General features: G+C 36.3%; 1 protein-coding gene across 2 annotated transcripts in view; it reads left to right on the top strand.

Moving 5' to 3' along the window:
• LOC129254606 (NADPH--cytochrome P450 reductase-like) overlaps window positions 1–22270 on the top strand; it is a 39436-nt gene that overhangs the window by 11218 nt on the left and 5948 nt on the right. For both annotated transcript variants that reach the window (XR_010296323.1, XM_054893110.2), the window contains exons 3-14: window positions 5617–5677; window positions 8646–8774; window positions 10586–10735; window positions 11968–12092; window positions 12855–12944; window positions 17789–17887; window positions 18330–18446; window positions 19459–19577; window positions 20161–20342; window positions 20769–20918; window positions 21115–21385; window positions 21876–22104. Coding sequence is in view for 1 of the 2 variants with exons in the window: in XM_054893110.2 (XP_054749085.1) it covers window positions 5617–5677; window positions 8646–8774; window positions 10586–10735; window positions 11968–12092; window positions 12855–12944; window positions 17789–17887; window positions 18330–18446; window positions 19459–19577; window positions 20161–20342; window positions 20769–20918; window positions 21115–21385; window positions 21876–22104 (1722 nt within the window). In the remaining variant the exon portion in view is untranslated. The remainder of the gene's footprint in view (window positions 1–5616; window positions 5678–8645; window positions 8775–10585; window positions 10736–11967; window positions 12093–12854; window positions 12945–17788; window positions 17888–18329; window positions 18447–19458; window positions 19578–20160; window positions 20343–20768; window positions 20919–21114; window positions 21386–21875; window positions 22105–22270) is intronic.

Here is a 22270-nt window from a genome sequence, read left to right as displayed (position 1 = left end):
AGTAAGAGGGCGATCTTTAAGCTCAATTCGGAACTGCAATGTATCACTTTCCACGCACCAGAATACACCTAATGCTCTCTCTATTGGTAGTGGATCAACTTCTAGGTCCAAGTCAGCAATACCCTTAGCTCTGTCTTCGATAGGAAAACTCTGCAGAACCTCCTTATTGTTAGACATTATCTTGTGTAATCTCAGTCCAGCTTTACTGCAGATTGCTTGACTTGCTTTCATGACACTCACGGCTTCATCTGGGGTTGCGACTGACTTAAGTCCGTCGTCGACATAGAAGTCATCTCGAATATATGAAGCTGCATTGGACCCAAACTCAGCTTCGCCATCATCTGCTGCTTTCTTGAAGCCATAGTTAGCACATCCAGGTGAGCTAGTAGCGCCGAATAGGTGAACCTTCATCCTGTATTCGATCACGTTTTTGTTTGGGTCACCATCTTCCCACCACAAGAAACGGAGAAGGTCCCGATCTTCCTCCGACACGAAGAATTGGTGAAACATTCCTTTGATGTCTCCAACGACAGCAACTTCTTCTTGGCGGAACCTGCACAGTACTCCAACTAAGCCATTAGTCAAGTCTGGTCCTTGTAGGAGGTTGTCATTGAGTGAGATTCCTTCACACTTTGCTGAGCAATCAAAGACCACACATATTTTCCCTGGCTTTTTGGGATGATAGACACCAGTATGGGGTACATAGTTTACCTTTCCTTGTTTGTAGCTAGAGGGAGCCCTTTCAGCACATGTTTCAAGCACATCTTTCATGAATTCTATGTAGTCTTCCATAAACTTTGGGTTCCTTCTAAACCTGGCATTTAGTTGTTTCCATCGGTTCTCTGCTACTTTGCGATTGTATGGTAGCGATGTGTTAGGCGTCTTGAGGGGGAGGGGCATCTCATAATGTCCGTCTGGTCGTTTCCTTATTCCTTTCTCCATGATTCGCAGGAACTTCTTGTTCTCCATTGAGATAGACTGCCCTCCCATGTTTTCATCAGCAAAGTCCTTCTCGAGAATCGCAATGACTTTCTGCGGGCAGAGGATTTCTTTCGCTGTTGACGGGACTGCAAACTTCTCGCTCTCACAACTTGTAGCTTTGTTGCAAACAACAGAACCTGAACTTTCAGATGTCAGGCAGACTTTTCCAATAATTCCCCAACCTAGGAGAGATTTTTGTCTCACCTGCATAGCAGAGTGAGACTATAGGCGCCGCTTTTCCGACGGCGACGGCGGCGGCGGCGGCGGCGGCGGCGACGGCGGCGTCAACACCAAATCTTAACCTGAGGTTAAGTTTTTGAAATGACAGCATAACTTAGAAAGTATATGGACCTAGTTCATGAAACTTGGCCATAAGGTTAATCAAGTATTACTGAACATCCTGCCTGAGTTTCATGTCACATGACCAAGGTCAAAGGTCATTTAGGGTCAATGAACTTAGACCATGTTGGGGGAATCAACATCAAAATCTTAACCTAAGGTTAAGTTTTTGAAATGTCATCATAACTTAGAAAATATATGGACCTAGTTCATGAAACTTATACATAAGGTTAATCAAGTATCACTGAACATCCTGCATGAGTTTCACATCACATGACCAAGGTCAAAGGTCATTTAGGGTCAATGAACTTTGGCCGAATTGGGGGTATCTGTTGAATTACCATCATAACTTTGAAAGTTTATGGATCTGATTCATGAAACTTGGACATAATAGTAATCAAGTATTACTGAACATCCTGTGCAAGTTTCAGGTCACATGATCAAGGTCAAAGGTCATTTAGGGTCAATGAACTTTGGCCAAATTGGGGTATTTGTTGAATTACAGCCATAAATTTGAAAGTGTGTTGGTCTAGTTCATAAAACTTGGACATAATAGTAATCAAGTATCACTGAACATCCTGTGCGAGTTTCAGGTCACATGATCAAGGTCAAAGGTCATGTAAGGTCAAAGAACTTTGGCCACGTTGGGGGTATTTGTTGAATTGCCATCATATCTCTATAAGTGTATTGGTCTAGTTCATAAAACGTGGAAATAAGAGTAACCAAGTATCACTGAACATCTTGTGCGAGTTATAGTAGTTTTCAAAATCAGCACTGCTGCTATATTGAATCGCGTGATGCAGGTGAGACGGCCAGAGGCATTCCACTTGTTTAGCATAGGGATCATCCTCCCCTCCAGTGATTACTTGTCGAGGCCGGATAGCTCTTGGGCAATCATTTCCGATCAAGAGTGACACATCAATGTTTCTATCATAGGGTATCATTTCATCCGCAACTTGACGAAGATGAGGCCAGTGATTTACCACCTCCTTCTTGGGTATTTGTGACCTGCTGGCTGGTATTTCCTGTCTTGCAAAGGCCACTGGTAGTTGAATTACATGCTCCTTATTATAGTCTTGTATCTCCAGACCCTTGATTTTCTTACTTTCGATGTTAGAACTTCCATGCATTGTTGTCAGCTGCAGATTTGTTGAAGCTCCCTTTACGCCGAGTTTGTCACACAGTTTCTCTGACATGAAGCTTACATTTGACTGATCATCAAGCACTGCATACACAAGGCACTCTTTACTTGGATTTTCTTGATGTCTCACCCAGACTGGTACAATCATACTATGGTCTCTGCCGTTTTGATCCTGGATTGAGCATACTGTAGTACAGTTGGCAAACCCTGCATGCTCAGTCTTCTTGGTAGCATAGTGTAGACAGGACAGATGGCTACCCCCACATTCCTTGCACGATCGTCGATCTTGGCACTCCTTGATACGATGACTATCTGTCATCCCACATCCCATGCAGAGTCTCCGCTTGAAGAAAAATGCCTTCCGGTCATACATAGGCTTGGTGACGAAATCATCACATTCATCTAGGGTATGGTCTTCCTTACACCAAGGACATTTCGCATAGCTTCCATTTTTCGACCATTCCGATTTTACCCTCCTTCCATCTGTAGCGAAGGTTCTTGCTTTAGGACCCAATGCTCCAAGACTTCTCGAGGTTTCTCTGAGGCCTGCAAGTTCAGGGATGTTGGCCTTATTAGCTGCCCTTCTCACAAACTCTTCAAACTTTGAGAATGATGGATATTCTTGTTGGTCGATGTTTTCTCTCTGACGGTCAATCTCATCTCTCCATCTTCCTTCGAGATATACAGGCAATTTCTCTAGAAGTTTGGCATTCTCCTGTGGATAATCTAAAATTCCAAGAGATTTTACTGATTGCTTTGCTGCCTTTACTTTTCCTAGGAAATCTGCGAACTCCATCAAACCGTTGCAATCCTTTGGTCCTATCTTTGGCCAGGCGGCAAGTTTATTCATGTAGGCTGTGCTAACGATGCTTGGATTTCCATATCTCTCACTTATGAGACTCATCGCTCTTTCATAGCCATCTTCACTTCCTATCAGCATGAAATGCTGGACGACATCCTTTGGTTTTCCTGTTACATAATTATTCAGGTACATCAACTTGGTGGTAGATCCCATTGGCTTGCCATCTATCATACTTATGAATGCATGCTTCCACATTGGGTAGGTCATGGGGTCTCCATTAAAGATGGGAATGTCTATCTTAGGTAGCTGAAGAGATGCCGACATTTCCTGATTAGCGGCACATTGTTGGAGACTTACGTTGCCGAGCTGAGTAACACATCTTTCCAGTGATTTAGCAATCTGCTCCCATCCTGACTGTTGGGTAGAAGGTACTTGGAAATTCTGCGGCGACTGCCCCGCTACAAGATTTGGAGGAGGCGTTACATCTGCCTCGCATGACTTCAGAAATCTTTCCATATCAGCTTCTTTATTGACATCAAGTCCTTCCAATAGGGATGATTTCTCCAATCCAAATTCTTCCAGCACTTCTAACTTAGCTTCGTTTTCTGCGAGTTCTATCTCGCAGACTAATGCATCTTGCATCTCTTCGTATGCTTCTTGTGCCATCTTGGCTTTTCTTTCCATTTCCTTTACTTTCTTTTCCTTTTCTTTGAAAGACAATTTTGCTTGCATGGCGGCGGCCTTCTTTTTTAACTCCAACATTTCCAGCTCTACAGAGACTGCTAGACTTACTCCGGTCCTCGTGGAACTGCACTTTGACTTGAGAGATCCGCATTCTTCCTTATCATGCTTATCTTTTCTCTCCATCATGTCCATTGTCAGCTTTTTGAATGTTATTCAGCTTGATGCTTAATTTGAATGTTATTGTGGCTGCCTCTATATAAGAGGAGTTTCCAATAATATACGACGAATGACAGGACGAGTTTCATACGATTTAAAGAACTCTTTAATATAGATGATTGTCGATTAATGATCAGTAGAAATATTTTGTAGATTGCTGCCTCTATATAAGAGGAGTTTCCAATAATATACGACGAATGACAGGACGAGTTTCATACGATTTAAAGAACTCTTTAATATAGATGATTGTCGATTAATGATCAGTAGAAATATTTTGTAGATTAAGCGTTGCAGATAACATTCTGAAAATTATAGAACAGATATACAAGAATCATAAATACACAGACATATTATCTTCTCATTTACACATTAGATTCATATTTACATAATTTAGTTAATCATCATCATTCACATTAAAACAACATCGATTCATCATTATTCTCATAATAAATATTTGGTAATAACAGAGTGCAATTAATAATCCAATAAAAGTAATCGAACTTACCAAATATGGCTTTCTGTTTCTTTCTGTATACTTGACACAGCCTTTTTCCTTTTAACGTTAATACTGAAACCATGACAAATATTAATAACACGCGCGCAACTATTATGATTATTATTATTATTATGCGCAAATATACATGGCAACCATGACGCAGCAATCAAGATTAAAATGACACTGATTACGTAACAATTAATGCGCGCATTGCGTCGCAGCAACATATATAATAGTATACATTTATGAATATATGTGTATGAGATGATATGTATTCACTATAAATTACTATTATCAATTTTCTGAGAAATGAAATTTACAGAAGTTGACATTTGGATGAGCTTGAAACATAAAGATATCCAGAAGTTGGTTACTCTTTGATGGATTTTTTTGTCAACCTTCATTATTTCTTTTGATTTTTCTGCTTATATTATCAAAATAAAATCTACATCAGGTTGAAACTTTGTAGATTACAAAGAAATAAACACCAACTGAAGCTGAAAATGAAGGAAGTACATGTAGTTCTATAGAGGATATGATAACTGTTTTCCTGAAATTATCATTGGGTTGGTTCTGCACAATTTTCATGTTGCTGAATGCTTTCTGATACTTGGAGTAGTCACAAGTCATGTTTATGCCATGGGACAATTCAAGTATTAAATTTTACATCTATTGATTATGTAATGGGAAATTATATATAAACAATTATTCTGAAATTGTCAACAAGTTACAAATTGGCCAGATGCAAAGCTTCACATAATCTGTGTGACATTAACGTTGAATATTATTTAAATCCAATTGAAGGTGTTGCATAGTAAATACTCAGTTAAATCTTTTAATATGACCAGATCTAGGCAAGGTTGAATATTACTAATATGTTTCAAAAAGCTAAATGCTTATAATGTATCATTTCGTTGATTAGCATTTAAATGAAATTCCCCCTTTTATTTTTCTCAGTTCTTCAATGACTATGAGTTCCAGTAGTGGGTCAGGATTTATCCAGAAAATGAAGTCATCTGTGAGTAGCAATTTTTTTAGTAAAGTCTGTTAAACTGCATTATACACCTGATAAGAAAACCAATTGAAGTAATGATTGATAAAGAATGTTGAATGTACATTTGTTAAGTATTGATCATTCATGGGCAGATTGGGAGATAACCCTAACTCATTAGACTTTGGAAGTGTTATGTTTTATGTTACACATGTAGTCATGTTCTCAGGTGATGCAGAAAATTATTGAATTGATTGACATGTGCATCTTATGTATGAGGTACATGCACAGTAGTGGCCAAAGTTGTCAGAACACCCAGTGCCACACAACGTGTATGGGATTCTGAACCCTACAAGTATGTGCAGTTGTTGATGTTAGTTTTGAGGATAATATTTATGCTTCAAAAGCTTTCATGACTTTCTTGCATAGGGTATTAGGCATCTTTTGATACAAAATTTATATAATTTTTCAACCATTATATTAGGTGAATCCGTAGTTAAAAAGATTTACTATGTATTGCACCATGGGTATTTAGTTTCCCCATAGACCATGTAATACCAAATGCAGATTGTTGTGAAATGGCAATTACATACAAGGAGACAACCCCAAAAAGTGCTTGAGACATATGTATTAAACTTTGCAGAAGTATTCATTCTACGATGTCCCCAATTACTTGCTGTATTTTAGAAATTTTGGTCTCATGGGGGTGGCAGGAATATGCCCCCTCCCCAGGTCATGATATGACCTGAATAGCCATTATCATAATTGAAATAAATTTTTTCATAACATGAATGAATGAATCCATTTGACTTGAATATATTTCTAAAGGAATTTTCATTAGCAACTCAAATATGGTGAGAAATTGATTGAGATGAAAAGGGGAATGAAGTAGGGGCTCCAAATAAAAAAAAGAAGATGGATACCTCAAATGTTTTTTTGGGGGGGTTAAATTACCACATGATATGTTACAACTTTATCCTGCCCTATTATATGCCTTTTTTTTAATCAGCAGAAAATGTATACTATTATAGGGAGAAATTTAACATTTTTGACATTATGACACTTCCTGATAGGTGCATGAGTTTTCAGATTTTTCAGTTGGTGGCCTAACACTCAATAAAGTGAGTTAAAAATGCATGACAATATATTCTCTAGTATTCAAATCAAAATATACACTGCAGTTAAGGGATTCCTACTATTTTATAGGTACATGTATCTCAATGGCCAACTGAATAAAAACAACTAAAATGGTTTTAGTATGCTAGGTGTTCTAATACTTTTGGCCACTTCTGTATTGTACTTCATTATCAATTTTCCAATATGGACTTCTCAGGTAGGGTATATACACAAGTATTTTCTTGAGTCACTTTCTCTCATACACAGCAAGGGTCACTCTGAAGTACCGTAAGTAACGGTGTATTAACCGCACCTTTTTCTCGGCGGGATATAAGCAAAAGTCGGGGGTGCGGTTTATCCACGGTGACGGGTCTGAGCCCGCCCGCGTAACCCCTCCCGAACATGTAAGAAGTCTGCCAGTTCACAACACATCGAGTGGCCGGGCGTAGCCGCCCAGGGCAGTGTCGTTTAGAGGGGTATGAGCCGCGGGTAATGGGAAGCGATTATTACGATCTTAATCAAATATTGTCCATAACAAATGCACTCACCTTCATGACACTAATTTCGACTTTATTCTTGATTCAAAGCAGCGAAGTTCCCTTGCTAAGTTCAAAGAGACGCCAAGCATTCTCGGTAATAATTTGTCACAGCTGAGCAAGAGCCGAGAGCTAGCTTGCGTTGTATTGTGGTTTGAGTGCGACTTAAGCTGGCGCTATTCATTTTAACCCCTCAAAGTCCCGTTTCGCGCCAGCTTATTTTTTTCTTTCCTGTTTGCTTTTCATAAGATACCATGTACACCGTGCACCACGTATGAGAGAGACGGCACGAAGCCGTAAAACAACTGGAAAAAATGCAAATTTCTTTGTTTCTTGAACCTTCCTGTAATCCCGTATCCAAAATTCATGCTAAGCCATCGAATGCTAGACAAATTCTGAAAGTGATTGTGAGGTTGTGATGCAAGAAATGTGAAAGACACAGTTCACAATTTGATAAGATGTACTGGTAGTGCTACTAGTGGTACCGTATCGAAGTTTGCAATGTACATGTACAAGAACGGCAGTGCTGTGTGTGTGTACACTGTGACTGTGAGGTGAGTGAGTGTGTAAGTGGCCAATATTGTCGGGACCTTTCTTTCTTGCTAACATTTGTAGATGAATTGATCAAGAACAGCAGATTTCCGCATACCGGTAATCTCTTTGAATACTTTGAAATCTTTAACTTAGTTTTTGTTTCTTCGTACCTCAAATATGCATGTAAATGTGAGAAGGATTTTTTTTTTTTTTTTTTAGTCCAAAGTTGGGGGTGCGGTTAATACACTGTTGCTTACGGTATGCATATATCTCAACTATGAAAGTTTCTTACATTTCTTCTCAGCCTTTTAATGACAGAGTAGTGTTGTACATGTAGGTATTATATACAGTATTTGCATAATGGAAGTTCCTGATATAATAAGTAACATTTATATAGCACTTACATGTATACCATGTTTCTAAGCGCTGCATAATATCACCCCGGCTTTAGCATGGCTACCCTGATCGGATGTTCAAGCATTCAAGGAATTTCTTCCTACTGGGTACCCATTTACTACACCTGGTTGGAGAGTGGCAAATGTAGATAATTGCCTTGCCAAAGGACGTGAGTGCTGCGGTGGGATTTGAAAAAGTGGGTAGGAACCATGTGTTGCAGTGTTTTTATCCTTATTTAATTTATTTCTTATTCTTTTTCTTCTCCTCATCCTTGTTCTTCTCTTCCTCCTTGTCTACCTCTTCTTCCTCTTCTATTTTTTTCTCTTTCCATTTTATTTACTCTCCTTTTTACTTCTGTATAGTCTGTCTGAATCATACATTTTACAAACCAATTTCTCCATGTATGTATACAGGGTAGGAATGTTGTTGTTTTCTATGGATCCCAGACGGGTACAGGGGAAGAGTTTTCCAGTCGGCTGGCCAAAGAAGCCCAGCGTTATGGTCTGAAGGGCATGGTAGCAGACCCGGAGGAAAACGAAATGGTAAGGAAACTCCCTATAGTCCCATAAATTCATTCTCAAGCTGGGTTCTAAACAGCTGTGTGAGGTGAGCTGTATTAAGGCCATCCATTCCAAAATAAACAAATTTATTACTTTGAACTTGATTCTGGATTAATGTGAATACATACAAGTTTGTATACTTGTACAGTTAGAGCATTGTTATGTGAATTACCGGTACTGCCTTATTTCTTTATCAAGCCAAATGATTTGGCCAAACTTTTTTCAATCCACACAGTATTTAAGAATTAAAGTTGAAATTGTGAAGTACCAGATTTCATGATTCGAATCTACATATCTCTAGTAATAGCTCTGCTATTGGTACTTAAGATTTCTTATGATTGATTTTGCAATATACATGTAGGTTTTGAATTATTTAGAAAATTTACAATTTTTAGAAAGACAGATTGAAAAATAGTCCTTGTTTTGAGCTCATCAGTAACAAAACTAAGTTGAAACAAAACATCCTTAAGTAATTTTCTCATGAAGATGTTTATATACAAAGGAGGAACCAAAGGTAGATTGGGTCTGTTTATGCATTTTTCTCTTGGTTTTTGTTTTGTTTTCTTGTTTTTTTAAATTTGTTTTATATATATATTTAAAAAAAAGATATTCATATGACAAACTGTTCTTTTCAATGTAAACGAACCCCACTTTTCAATCAGTGGATTAATTAAATTGATTCTTAATTCATCATAATTTTATATCAGTTTTTTTTGTCTCACCTGCATAGCAGAATGAGACTATTGGCGCCGCTTTTCCGGCAGCATCCTGCCTGAGTTTCAAGTCAAATGACCAAGGTCAAAGGTCATTTAGGGTCAATGAACTTTGGCCAAGTTGGGGTATTTGTTGAATTACCAACATAACTCTCAAATTATTTTGGTCTAGTTCATAAAATTTGGGTAGAAGAGTAATCAAGTATCACTGAACATCCTGTGTGAGTTTTAGGTCACATGACTAAGGTCAAAGGTCATGTCAATGGACTTTGGCCATTTTGTGGGTATTTGTTGAATTACCATCATAACTCTGAAATTGTATTGGTCTAGTTCATAAAACTTGAACATAAGAGTAATCAAGTATCACTGAACATCATGTGCGAGTTTAAGGTCACATGACCAAGGTCAAAGGTCATTTAAGGTCAATGAACTTTGGCCAGAGTGGGGCATTTGTTGAATTACCATCATAACTCTGAAATTATTTTGGTCTAGTTCATAAAATTTGGGTAGAAGAGTAATCAAGTATCACTGAACATCCTGTGTGAGTTTTAGGTCACATGACCAAGGTCAAAGGTCATGTCAATGGACTTTGGCCATTTTGTGGGTATTTGTTGAATTACCATCATAACTCTGAAATTGTATTGGTCTAGTTCATAAAACTTGAACATAAGAGTAATCAAGTATCACTGAACATCCTGTGCGAGTTTCAGGTCACATGACCAAGGTCAAAGGTCATAAATTAAAGGTCAATGAACTTTGGCCATGTTGGAGGTAATTATTAAATTGCTGTCATAACTTTCAAAGTTTATGGATATAGTTTATGAATTGTGGACATAGGGGTAATCAAGTATCACTGACAAGTCTTAGGTCACATGATCAAGGTCAAATGTCATTTAGGGTCAATGAACGTCTTATAATTATATGAATAGTGTCTTTTATGAATAATTATTTTGTAGTAGTTTTCAAAGTCAGCACTGCTTTATTGAATCGCGTAATGCAGGTGAGACTGCCAGAGGTGCTCCACATGTTTCAGTTATATATTGATGAAAACTTTTCTATAAATTTATATTTGGCGTATAGGAGGACTTGTCTCAGTTAGCTGACATTGAAAACTCGCTTGCTATCTTCTGTATGGCTACGTATGGTGAAGGAGATCCGACAGACAATGCCCAGGAGTTCTATGATTGGTTACAGGATGGCAACGGTGACCTTACAGGGGTCAAGTATGCTGTAAGTTTCTGCAATTAATCATAAAAAAACAAACATATCAATTCAGGGTTATCAACAATGAATGGTTATGAGTAGTCGTGGAAGACAGATATATGGTAACATTTTTTTCTTTACGCAAAGATTATAATCATCATTGTTCACTATGCATTTGCAACATTTAGCAATATAATGCTCTTCTGAGTAACAACTGTATTAGCCATATAGTTCAAGGTTATGCTTTTACAATCTGAATTCTTGTACAAGACTTGATGACATCTTACATCTTTAATAGCTAAGCAAATTGGAGCCCTAGGCTCCAATTTAAACCTCTCTACTATTTATTGATAAATATTCCCTGCCTACTTGTGATTCAATTCAATTTCATTTTATTGTCCACATGGAAATTTGTTTTGCTCACATTATAAACATTTGCAATAAAACATTACATATACCATATGCATAGATACAATTATGCAAAATTGCATTAGAAAGCGACAAATACAAGCAAAATTCTTCAGGATAATGTTAATGTTGTTTTAATAAAGATGTAAAAGTAAAGACGTTAAGTAAAGAAGATCGTCCGGTAAAAAAGATCAAAAAAGAAAAATCAGGTGGTGAGATTATTGTATGTGCGGATGAGGAGGGGAACGAAGGAATTAAGGAAATGTTGAGTGCAACAGTTCAGTGACTGAAGTCATTTACCTGAACGCATGAAAACATAATTGGAGAAGAGTGGGTGATTTGCGTTTTTCAGTATTTGTTGTATTTCTAGTACAATTTTTGTTTTGCAGGCATCATTTGAATTTTGGGTTTGGTCGGTGATCTTTCCTGTTGTTTGGTGATTCTCTCAATTTTCTTAAGATTCTTCTTTCGACATCCCCAGTACCAGACAACACAACTTAATAATATAATGCTCTCGATGACAGATAGGTAAAACAAAGTAAGGATATTCCTATCGACATTAAACGATTTAAGGTTCCTGAGGAAAAACATATGTTGTTAAGCCTTTGATAGAATAATACTAAGAGAGCATTTTAGTCATCTGTCATCTTACAACTTTCCTGATTTTTATTGGCTGATAAGCATGTGTCTGACGTGTCACTATCGTATAACACAGACTTTGTCGGATAATCCATCCAACAAGTCCTTTGTGAAATGCTCCCCAGGTATCAAGGAAAAAATCCTTCAAATTTATAATGCGGGCTAATTTATCTGCAATTGGTCATATATTCTCAATATTCCATTTTCTATAGGTTTTTGGCCTTGGCAACAAGACCTATGAACACTATAATGCCATGGGCAAGTATTTGGACAAACGATTAGAGGAGCTTGGTGGGGAAAGAATATTTGAACTTGGATTAGGAGATGATGATCAGAAGTAAGTACATGTAGCTCTTTGATATATTTTTCCGCTTGTAGTTCTCTCAAAGTTTGTGCAAATGTATGTGTACCATTGATAGACTACAGCCAGTCAACATACATGAAGATTTTGCAAACAAAAGGCGAATAATATGAATGCTCCAAGAATCACAAGCTAAATACTTGTGTTAACTTCGTTCCTAATGAGAATCCCTAGTTGTTTCCTGTTAGCACAAAGTAAGAGTGATATAAGCCCAATGGCCTTTTGACAAATATACAATTTACATTGAGATGCTTGTTTAATAGTAATATTGACCTACAAAAATCAGATTTAATTCTTTAGCTGATGTGAATCAAAATCTTATATAGCAACCAAGACAATGTTCCAAATGTACTTTATGAATCACCTGAATGGCATCTTACATGCATGAAATTCAAAGCACAATATTTTTCTCAAGGTACATTAAATATTTTACCCAATTGAAAAAACATCCAATCTCTGTATGTACTGATTCTTTTAAAATAAATTGATGTGGCCATTTTATTTAATTTCAAATAAAATGGTTTGTAAAATACCTGTAGTAATTTGCTTCCTCCTTCTTTATCAAACCAAACAATTATTTCTGATGTTGAATCATTTCATCTCAGTAAGTTAAGCTAGGACACAATTAAGCAAGTAAAATTAGGGGGGAAATTTCATGGAATGTAATGAAAAATAAATCTATAAAGCAAGAAGATACTCACTGGCTACATTATGAATGATTTTGTTTTGTTTTCATAGTATTGAGGAAGATTTTGTAACATGGAAAGATCGTTTCTGGCCTGCAGTCTGTGAATATTATGGATTAGAAGCAACTGGAGATGAATCAAAGTAAGTCCTTATAGAGTACTTCATTCAACACATTTTTGTTTTGTTTATAATAAGGTCAATATTAATCTGTATTTTTTCCTCAAATTGGCAATATTTATAAAGTTTCTATTCATTTTTATATTTTAACTAATTGAATATGGATACATATGATTCAAGATTGATGATAGTAGCAAAATTTTAATGAAAATTGCCAGTTTGCATTTTTAAACAGTGATTTTTTATTGTGTTGCCAATTTTGGGTGAAATGATTAGCTTAAGTAAACTGGTTTAGTCCATAATGATACTACATGTACTTGACGCCCTGGAGATGGAAGTATTTTTTTCAGTACATGATTCTCGTACTGTAAAAAATCAAGGTAAACAGAAACTGCAAAAAAAAATGTTTTTGAAAAAAAAAACTTCCTCTCCAGATTTAGTTGCATACACATATTGAAAGCCTGTTCAATGTTGCATTATCTGACTGCAAGGAACTTGTAGGAAATAAAAAGTTTATATATTGCAAGCATCGAGTTCGGGATACAGATAAAATTAGCTTCAAATATTTAATTGATTGTGAGAGGGCCTGAAAATCACAATGATCTAGAAATGATAAATGCTCCACTTGATCCACATATACATGTACATAGTACATATACATTTCTATTTCAGTGTTAAATCAACAAGTATGTTTGGAGTAAGATAAGATCCGACATAAAATATGCATCATAGATTTCACTTCTCGGGCTTACGAGACTTAATGCACATGGGTGAGCTTATTCATTTCTGAAATTCCCACAAGGGATACTGGGCATACAGTCAGCATTGACCTTTGAAATGACCAACTTCTATTTAATCTATGACCATGTTTGTGTGTGAGTTGTGCAACTGCATGTAGGTACAGACGGTTTTAAATCTTTTATCTTCATTTATCTTTGAGTTGTTCAGCTGTACATGAGTCTATGGGTATTTAGGTAATATGACTCAATAACTAAGCCAGCAGACCTAATTGTATAGTATGCAGTTGTTAGTGGTAAGGTTCCATATTCAAAATGAAATCCATGTCATTTTCACTAGATTTTGCACAGAGTCACTTTAGCACCTAAATGTTTCAAACATGCAAAAAAAATCACATGGGTCCATATGCTTGATTCTGTGCTATTGATCTTTGAAGTTCACCAATAAAAATAATATTGCATTTTTATACCCCATGATATCGAGTTTAAACCTCTATTACTCAGTCAAAATCCATCTAAATTTCACAAAATTTTACATTATAGTTCAGAATTATATAAAGATAAAGAATCCACTCGATTTGCCATTCTGTAGCAGCACCTTCAATTTTCAAAATAAGTTGTGAAAGACAACAACAAAATTCTTTGAAATTTGAAATTTATAATAAATTTAAGAGGTACAATAAATGCTGCACTTTATTAAAAACCGATGCCATTTTCACAAAATTTTGCATGGTTGTAGAAAAAGGTATACTAAAGAGGTGTGATCATAAAAAATTTGGGGTTCATGTTCTTGTTTGGAGCAAATGTGCTTTTAAAAACGTTGATCTACATAAAGAAAAATTCTACATCACTATCCCATTTAATCAAACTCGAGGTCAAGTTCGTCAGACTTTGCAACACTGCAGAGTTAAGTATTCTGAAGAAGTAAAGAAGTTTAAAAAGTTGGTCCATAGATTATTTTCAGCTAATAGCTTCATAAAATGATAATACATCAAAATTTGCTGTTAGAGTGCAGATGACTAGAAAAATCAGCTGATACCTGTAGCTGATTACTCACTTATTGTTACGTCAATGCTCATGGCCTAAAATATGCACAGATAGGGATGCACCCAAACATAACTGGGGAACGTCCTTTTACTCCTTTACAATATATGGTGGCAAGGAAAGAAGTAAGGGGGAAGAGAGAGTGCCAAAGGGGTGTTGCTGCAATGAAATGAGCATGTATTTTAAGACTCTTTTGGAGTGATAAGAGACATTTATCCAGAGGCAGAACATCACGCTCAGACAAAGAAAGTGGAGGGGCACCTTTTGTCTGCCAAACAATAGGTGTCCCTCCACTTTCATTCTATGAGCTTGACATTCTGCCCCTCTGCATTTATCATTCATGTACATGTTGTATGTACAATGTATGTCTTTTGAGTTCAATGTCTTATCATGTGTACAAGTGTACTTTTATAACTATACATGTACATATAGGTAATTGCGAAATCACTACGTCAACACTCATGTATTTGCTGAAGATAAACATTACAATCACGTGTAGCTCCCTGCCTATTCTACTAACATATATCAACAAGGCACATGACCCAGACCCTAATATATTTCCCTGTGGAATGTTACTTCATATAGGAGAAAAATAAAAACACTGTTATCAACATCATCACAATAATGTTGCAGCTTCATTAAGCTTCACCCCCCCCCCCCTATAAAAGTATAAAAATGAAATCATTTCCTAGGCAGGTAAAAGCTGAGATATATGGGTGTTTGGTGATGCATGAATAATATCAATGATCCACCCAAACCTCAGGCAGGCTTCTGATAGGAGTATTCACACCTGCCTGATAGGGAAAATACCAGTTGTTCTACCTGTCCTCATGATATTAAAAAAAAGAAAATGTCCCCCATCCTAAATACCCGAAATCAGTTGTTACTTTTAAAAAACAACACAATTTTCTAATGGATTTTTTTTCTTAGATCACAGGATATTATCAGTGCAAAACAATAATTACATGTAAATTGTAAGAAGTTTTATTGTGAGGCACAAAAAAGTGCATTCTGAGAAAGTCCTGTAGCACGCTCATTAACTACGAGAAATTTTTCTGGTTCAGGCAGGTGCAAAGGCATGGTATAATTTCAGTGTGTTTTGAGGTCTGAACAAAATGTAAGTTAGTTTTCCTGACCCGGCTCGTGTAAATGCACCTGATGATTATACATAGAGAGAGATATCACCTTCATATATATGCTGTATGAATAATATCAATGTCCACATCTTTTTTTTTTTAAGACAAGAATTTTAGTGAAACATACCTGTACAAAGTAGCACGCTATGATATGGAACTGGTGAAACAGTCTACATGTATGTCATCTTGTGATCATTATCTCTGACAGAGCTCTTTGGCAGAGCTCATACCAGATTTTCGTTCTAGATAGCTGAGATTTGCCGAGGTTGAATAGATCTCTATTTTGATTCACATTCACATTCTGGTCTTTATCATTTGCAGAGTCAAATAAACAAACTTTGCTCCTTATTTTATTATATTTTTTTGAAGGATGGATAAAAAAGCCTTATCTTGATTCTGGAGCAGATTAATTTATTAGATGTACTTGTATACTGTTCAATATTTAAATCAAGATGATAAATTTCTTGTTCCCTAGAGTGTGATGTTGGGTCATGTTACCTTTATAGAGATCATTGAACATTGATGTACTATCTAATGAATGATTAATGACCTTCCAATACACACAATCTGCTCCATACTGTACTTTGCTTGGGAGGGCAAAGTACATTGTATGTTGCACTTGCTTTGTCTTGACTATTGACAGTATAATGTTAAGCATCCATACGTCATATTCCACTTGTATTCTGTATGCATAGTGAGTAACTATATTAGTGCTGAATCATTCTTTACATTTATATACTGATCAGTGATTTTGGTCGTATTAATCTGTAAAATTTTACCATGATACAGTGTATTTCCTCCCTCAAAATGTGATGTACAATTGTAATATCACAAAATAATTGTATGCTCTTACATTTTGCTCCTTTGATATCACACGAAGATTTTTTGGGGGAAATTTTGGTCATGCACATTTCTTGTTTTTCATATTGCTTTAAAAATAAATACCATTTTGTTGTCCCCCCTTCGTCTTTTGCTCTAGTCAGGCAGAATCTAGGTTGTGGATTGTAGGTTGAATTAAATGTGTATCACCTTGATTAAGAAAAAAAAGTCATTGATATTGACCACACTTAATTCATACATATAATGCATAAGAAGGGTTTTAGGTAGTAGTTTTTAATCTTTAATCAGAGCAACTGGATCAGAAACAATGGCTTTCAATAACACATTTTTAATGAAGTTCAAATTATATCAAAAAATTGTTAAAGAATATTTCAAAAGATCAAAATAGCTTGTTTTTACCACTTGACTGTTAAAGATGTCTTTTAATTAGTCAGTTAAACTCTGACACTTAATTTGTATCTTGAGTTCTTTGAAAATATGTAAGCTTTACATTTCTAGCAATCCATTAACTATTTTAATAAGCAATGAAACTCTAACACATCTTAACCTTTTAATGTTACAAATAGGAACTTTACTTAATAACACTCCCCAACTAATGGTATTTTCAGTCAAATTATATATCTTTCTTGACTTATTTATTCAACTTAATGTGGTAAATGGGACAAGTATGGTGACATATGTTCTACTTTCCAGATTTTGAATAACAAATTAATATATTTTCTCTTTGAAAAACAATTGTTTCAGAGTGTTCTGTAAACATTGTAATTTATAAAAAATTAAGTGTTGTTCAAATCATATTACAATCAGTAAGCCTCAGTCATGCAATATGTTGTAGAAGTGCAGGAAGTTTTTACGATTAGCCTTAAAAATATTTCTGTAACTAGAAGTCATGTACCATAGAATAAGTTTAAGATTGATTTGACTGAAAAGCCAGGTTCCGAATTCTTAATAGAGAGACAGTTAGGATGTGAACATTCATTGGTCTAACTGATTTCTCTTTTTGGATTTGTTAATTTATAAATTAATACAGTTTCAGTGTACTTACTATACAATCTCCTCCTTTCGCACTTCCCCTTTAATTCATCTTATTTCATTTTTTCTTTTGATGCAGTATACGTCAATATGCTGTAACTGAACACACCGAAGATGTCCCTGAGAAGGTGTTTACTGGAGAAGTGGCTCGGCATGGTTCGTTCAGGAACCAAAAACCGTAAGTACATATACCATTCAAGCTATTTTTTTAGTTTTATTTACATGAATTTCCAAACGGATGTAAATTTAACAACATGCAAGATATTGGCACTTTGGCAAGCAATGCCTACATCCCAAATAGCAAAACCATAGCTATAGCATGCTATTTAGCTTTAGTCAAGCCTTTGTGATTTTCACCTCAATATCTAATTATGTACATAAAATAAGGTTTTAGAAAACTGATAGAATATGCATGAAACTCACATTTTTGCTAGGTATTTGTATTCAGTAATTAATCATGATATAGGTCTCCAATAGTCTAAATGTTTGTTTATCTGTTGGACATATATAACAGTGTCAACACAGCCTGTGTTCTAGCTTGGGATGATTCTTTCTGTTCAAGATTCTCATTTATACAATCAATAAATAGCAATTATATTTCATGTACCTTTGTGTTATAGACCTTATGATGCCAAGAACCCGTACCTGGCACCAATCGCCGTCAATCGTGAGCTTCATCAAGGTGGAGATAGGTCTTGTATGCACATTGAATTTGACATCTCAGGATCAAGAATCAGGTATGGAACATCTAGGCCGGAATTCACAAAGGTAGTTTTAAAACCATTGGTTGAACCCATGATTAATGCAGATTTCTTACATAAATTACGCTTGTATACCGCATATATTAAAAATGCCCAATGTTGATGCACGCTTTTGTCTCAGTGCGCCAAATTGACGCATGTTGCCGTGGTTATCCACATTATTTTATTCATGAGTCCACTGTTTTGAATTAATGAGTCCACTCTTCAAATGATGGACCCATGAATAAAATAGCGTACTTAACCATGGCAACAGGCGTCAATGTGGCGCACTGAGACAAAAGCGTGCATCAGCATTGGAATTTTTTAATATACGTGGTAAATAAGCGTAATTTATACAGGAAATCTACATAAACCTTGGGTTCAACCAATGGTCTTACAAACCACCTTTGTGAATTTGAGCCCTAAACCCCGGCACACGCTATACAATATGTTTGCAATCTGATTTTAAAATTGTATTTAGCATTTGATATGATGCTTTTGCCCATAAAATCATAACGATCAATGTTCCAAATTGTGGTATGAATATTCAAATTGATATTTAAGGCTTTTGGAGCCTCCTAGTAGGAATAAAATTGAATTTGATTCCAAATTATATTGATTTCATAGCACTGACTCTAATTTTATAGTGATACATTTGAATATATGCACCTTTCTCGAATAGTTATCTTACAAATGGCCCTATTAACTCTTATTTGACAAATTTAGTGATTGCATATCAGAAGGATGTATAATAAACAAAATCTGTATTCTGACATTTTCAGCCCATTCCATACTTGAAAAATTGTTTAACACCAAAAAAAAAAAAAAATGTATTTGATTAGGTGCCCAATCAAAATAGATTTCTAAAATATTATCACTAAAATACTGAAATATCTTAACAGTTCTCGTATAATGTAATAAAATGGAATGGCGAACTAAACTTTTGAAGTATTACAAAATAATATGAGAGGCTTTAAGACTTATTCCATTTTTCCAATCTTTATCCTAGGTATGAGAGTGGTGACCATGTTGCTGTGTATCCTACCAATGATCCTGAATTAGTTGCTGCTATTGGTAGGATCCTGGATGCCGATCTCAGTAGGGTCTTCACCCTAACCAATGTTGATGGTATGATAACTTGATTGTCTAGTGATTATATTAAAAGAGAAACTGTCCAAAATAACTGGAAAGTGTTTTAAGATTTTTGAATTTTGAAAAAATAGAGATATTGGATTAATTCTGCAGAGAGTCACTAGACTCTGGTGAATGAGCCTGTGCAATACAGGCTTATTCACCACAGAAAATTTTGTTACTTCAATTTTATAGCAGGTGATTATTTTACCTTAACATGTAGGAGCTCACCTTATGCAGACTAAACAACATTAGATGCAGAATAACATGATTGACATTTCCACCATACAGTTAGGATTTCATCATTGATTTTATTGAAGCAATAATACAATCAATAGGTGCAAAAATAAGAATCCATTCATGCATTCCACTTGTGTTAAATGACTAAGTCTCGAGTCATTTCATAATCTTCTCAAAGAGTTCAAGATGTTTTTTTTCTTGACAGGGGAGGCCAGTAAGTGGCTTTTCTCTTTACCTGGACATCATCAAATGTTCTAGGATCAATGTCCTCAAGTCACCCCATAGTCCTGTGAGACTTCCCTTGGTATTGTAACGTATACTGTTCTTGTTTTCTTAACAGAGGAGGCCAGTAAGAAGCATCCGTTCCCTTGCCCTACCAGCTACCAGACTGCCTTTTCTCATTACCTGGACATCACCTCATGTCCTCGAACCAACGTCCTCAAGGAGATCTCAGAGTATGCCACCGATCCTGCAGACAAGGAAAAACTACTTCTCATGAGTTCTGCAACTCCAGAGGGCAAGGTAAGATGATGTTAGCAGTATGTCGAAGATACACAAAGGCACAGATTAGGAAAAGTCACTTTGGACCTCATTGTGAACTCCATCTAACTAAAATAGTGTTCCAATTCTGCTAAAATTATTGGAATCCAAAGATGTATGTACAAAAAAAATCCAATGTGTATTTCAACAATTGACTGCTTTTCTTTTTCATGCCCTAGTGATGAAGAAACGATTGAAGTTACCATTTGCCAGACAATTCCTGATTGTTTGAAAAGTGCTCAGGAACTGTAAATATTCTTCTCACATTTGGGCATCCATTCCTAACCCTAATAATCTTGGGGTGTATTGTGTCTTTGTTAGTGCTTCCTCTTTTTTTTGTGCCAGATAGATAAAGATTCAATCATGCTATTATCATATCATTAATGACTCTGTCTATACCCTATTCAGAAAGAATACAGTGACTGGGTGATCAAGTGCCATCGGAACATCGTTGCCATCTTAGAAGACCTTCCATCCGTCAAGGTTCCGTTGGACCATCTCTGTGAATTGCTTCCTCGTCTGCATGCCAGATATTACTCAATTTCTTCATCACCAAAGGTAAGACGCATTAACATCAAATCCATCTTGGTGTGCAGAGAGGCCAACTTTAAGTTGTCTTGTGAATAAATGAATAAAATATGGTAGAATTCCCAATATATCTATGCAACAGATTTTTGTTGAAAGAATAACTATATCTTGCAAAATGTAGCCACCCTTATTTAGCACCAATTGTATTTTGAATTCATTCTCCTAGGTAAGCCCAGACAAGATTTCCATCACTGCGGTTCTCATCCGTTACACCACGCCCACGGGTAGGATAGGGAAGGGCGTGGCCACCAACTGGCTCAAAGATAAGATCCCCAATGGGCCTGAGAACACCCACAGAGTGCCCATCTATGTGCGCAAGTCGCAGTTCAGACTACCATTCAAGACCACCACCCCAATCATCATGGTTGGACCAGGTACTGGTCTGGCTCCTTTCAGGGGGTTCATCCAAGAGAGGGACTTCTACAAGAAAGACGAGAGTAAGTGTCTAGGATAATTGACCTACCATGTTCTAAGCGATTTTTTTTTTTTAAAGTTTGTATCCTTTGCACAATGTGTGAGTAGAAGAAGTAGTAATAGTAGTTATAGCATTTTGTGATTGGGCATGGGATGTTATATCACAAAGGTTATGAATTGAATTCAGTATTATACCAATCAGAAAGAATACAATAGTCATACATTTAATCTTGTTTTTGACATATTGACAAGAGTATCATTTCAGAACTTCGAAGTGTAATAATATTCACATCAAATGTTATGACAATTTTTTCTGAATCAAGTCAGAGACAAATTGTAAGAGTGTGGTGACTAAAGATGCACTTTGACTTCCATGACAATAGACAATAGATCAGTAAAATGGGGGATCTTTTAGCATTTTTGAGGTTGAATTATGCATATGTGACTATCTCACATGTTGATTAGTCTATTTACAATATCTATCATACCTTTTCGTCTCTTCGCCCCCATCAGCCAAAAAGGTCGGTGACAGCATCCTGTTCTTCGGCTGTCGCAAGAGCACCGAAGACTACATCTACAAGGACGAGCTAGAGGAGTACACGAAGAATGGTACCTTGACAGACGTCCATGTAGCCTTCTCCAGGGAGACGTCGGAGAAGGTCTATGTGCAGCATCTGATGAAGAAGTGCCAGAAGCAGATCTGGGGTATGCTGGAGAAAGGCAGTCATATCTACGTCTGTGGGTAAGTCAACTAGGGGGTTGTTTCACAAAGCTGTTCCTAGTCTTAAAAACTGACTTTACTAAGATCTACCTGCAGCACCTTGGGCCGTTTTTCACAAAGAGTAATTAACTGTGATAACCTTGCCACATTGTCAACTGCCATGGTAACAGGGTTTAGTAGCCAATCA

The sequence above is a fragment of the Lytechinus pictus genome, chromosome 2 (assembly GCF_037042905.1).
Source record: "Lytechinus pictus isolate F3 Inbred chromosome 2, Lp3.0, whole genome shotgun sequence".
Lineage (NCBI taxonomy): Eukaryota > Metazoa > Echinodermata > Echinoidea > Temnopleuroida > Toxopneustidae > Lytechinus > Lytechinus pictus.
This window is presented reverse-complemented; position numbering and strand designations above follow the sequence as displayed.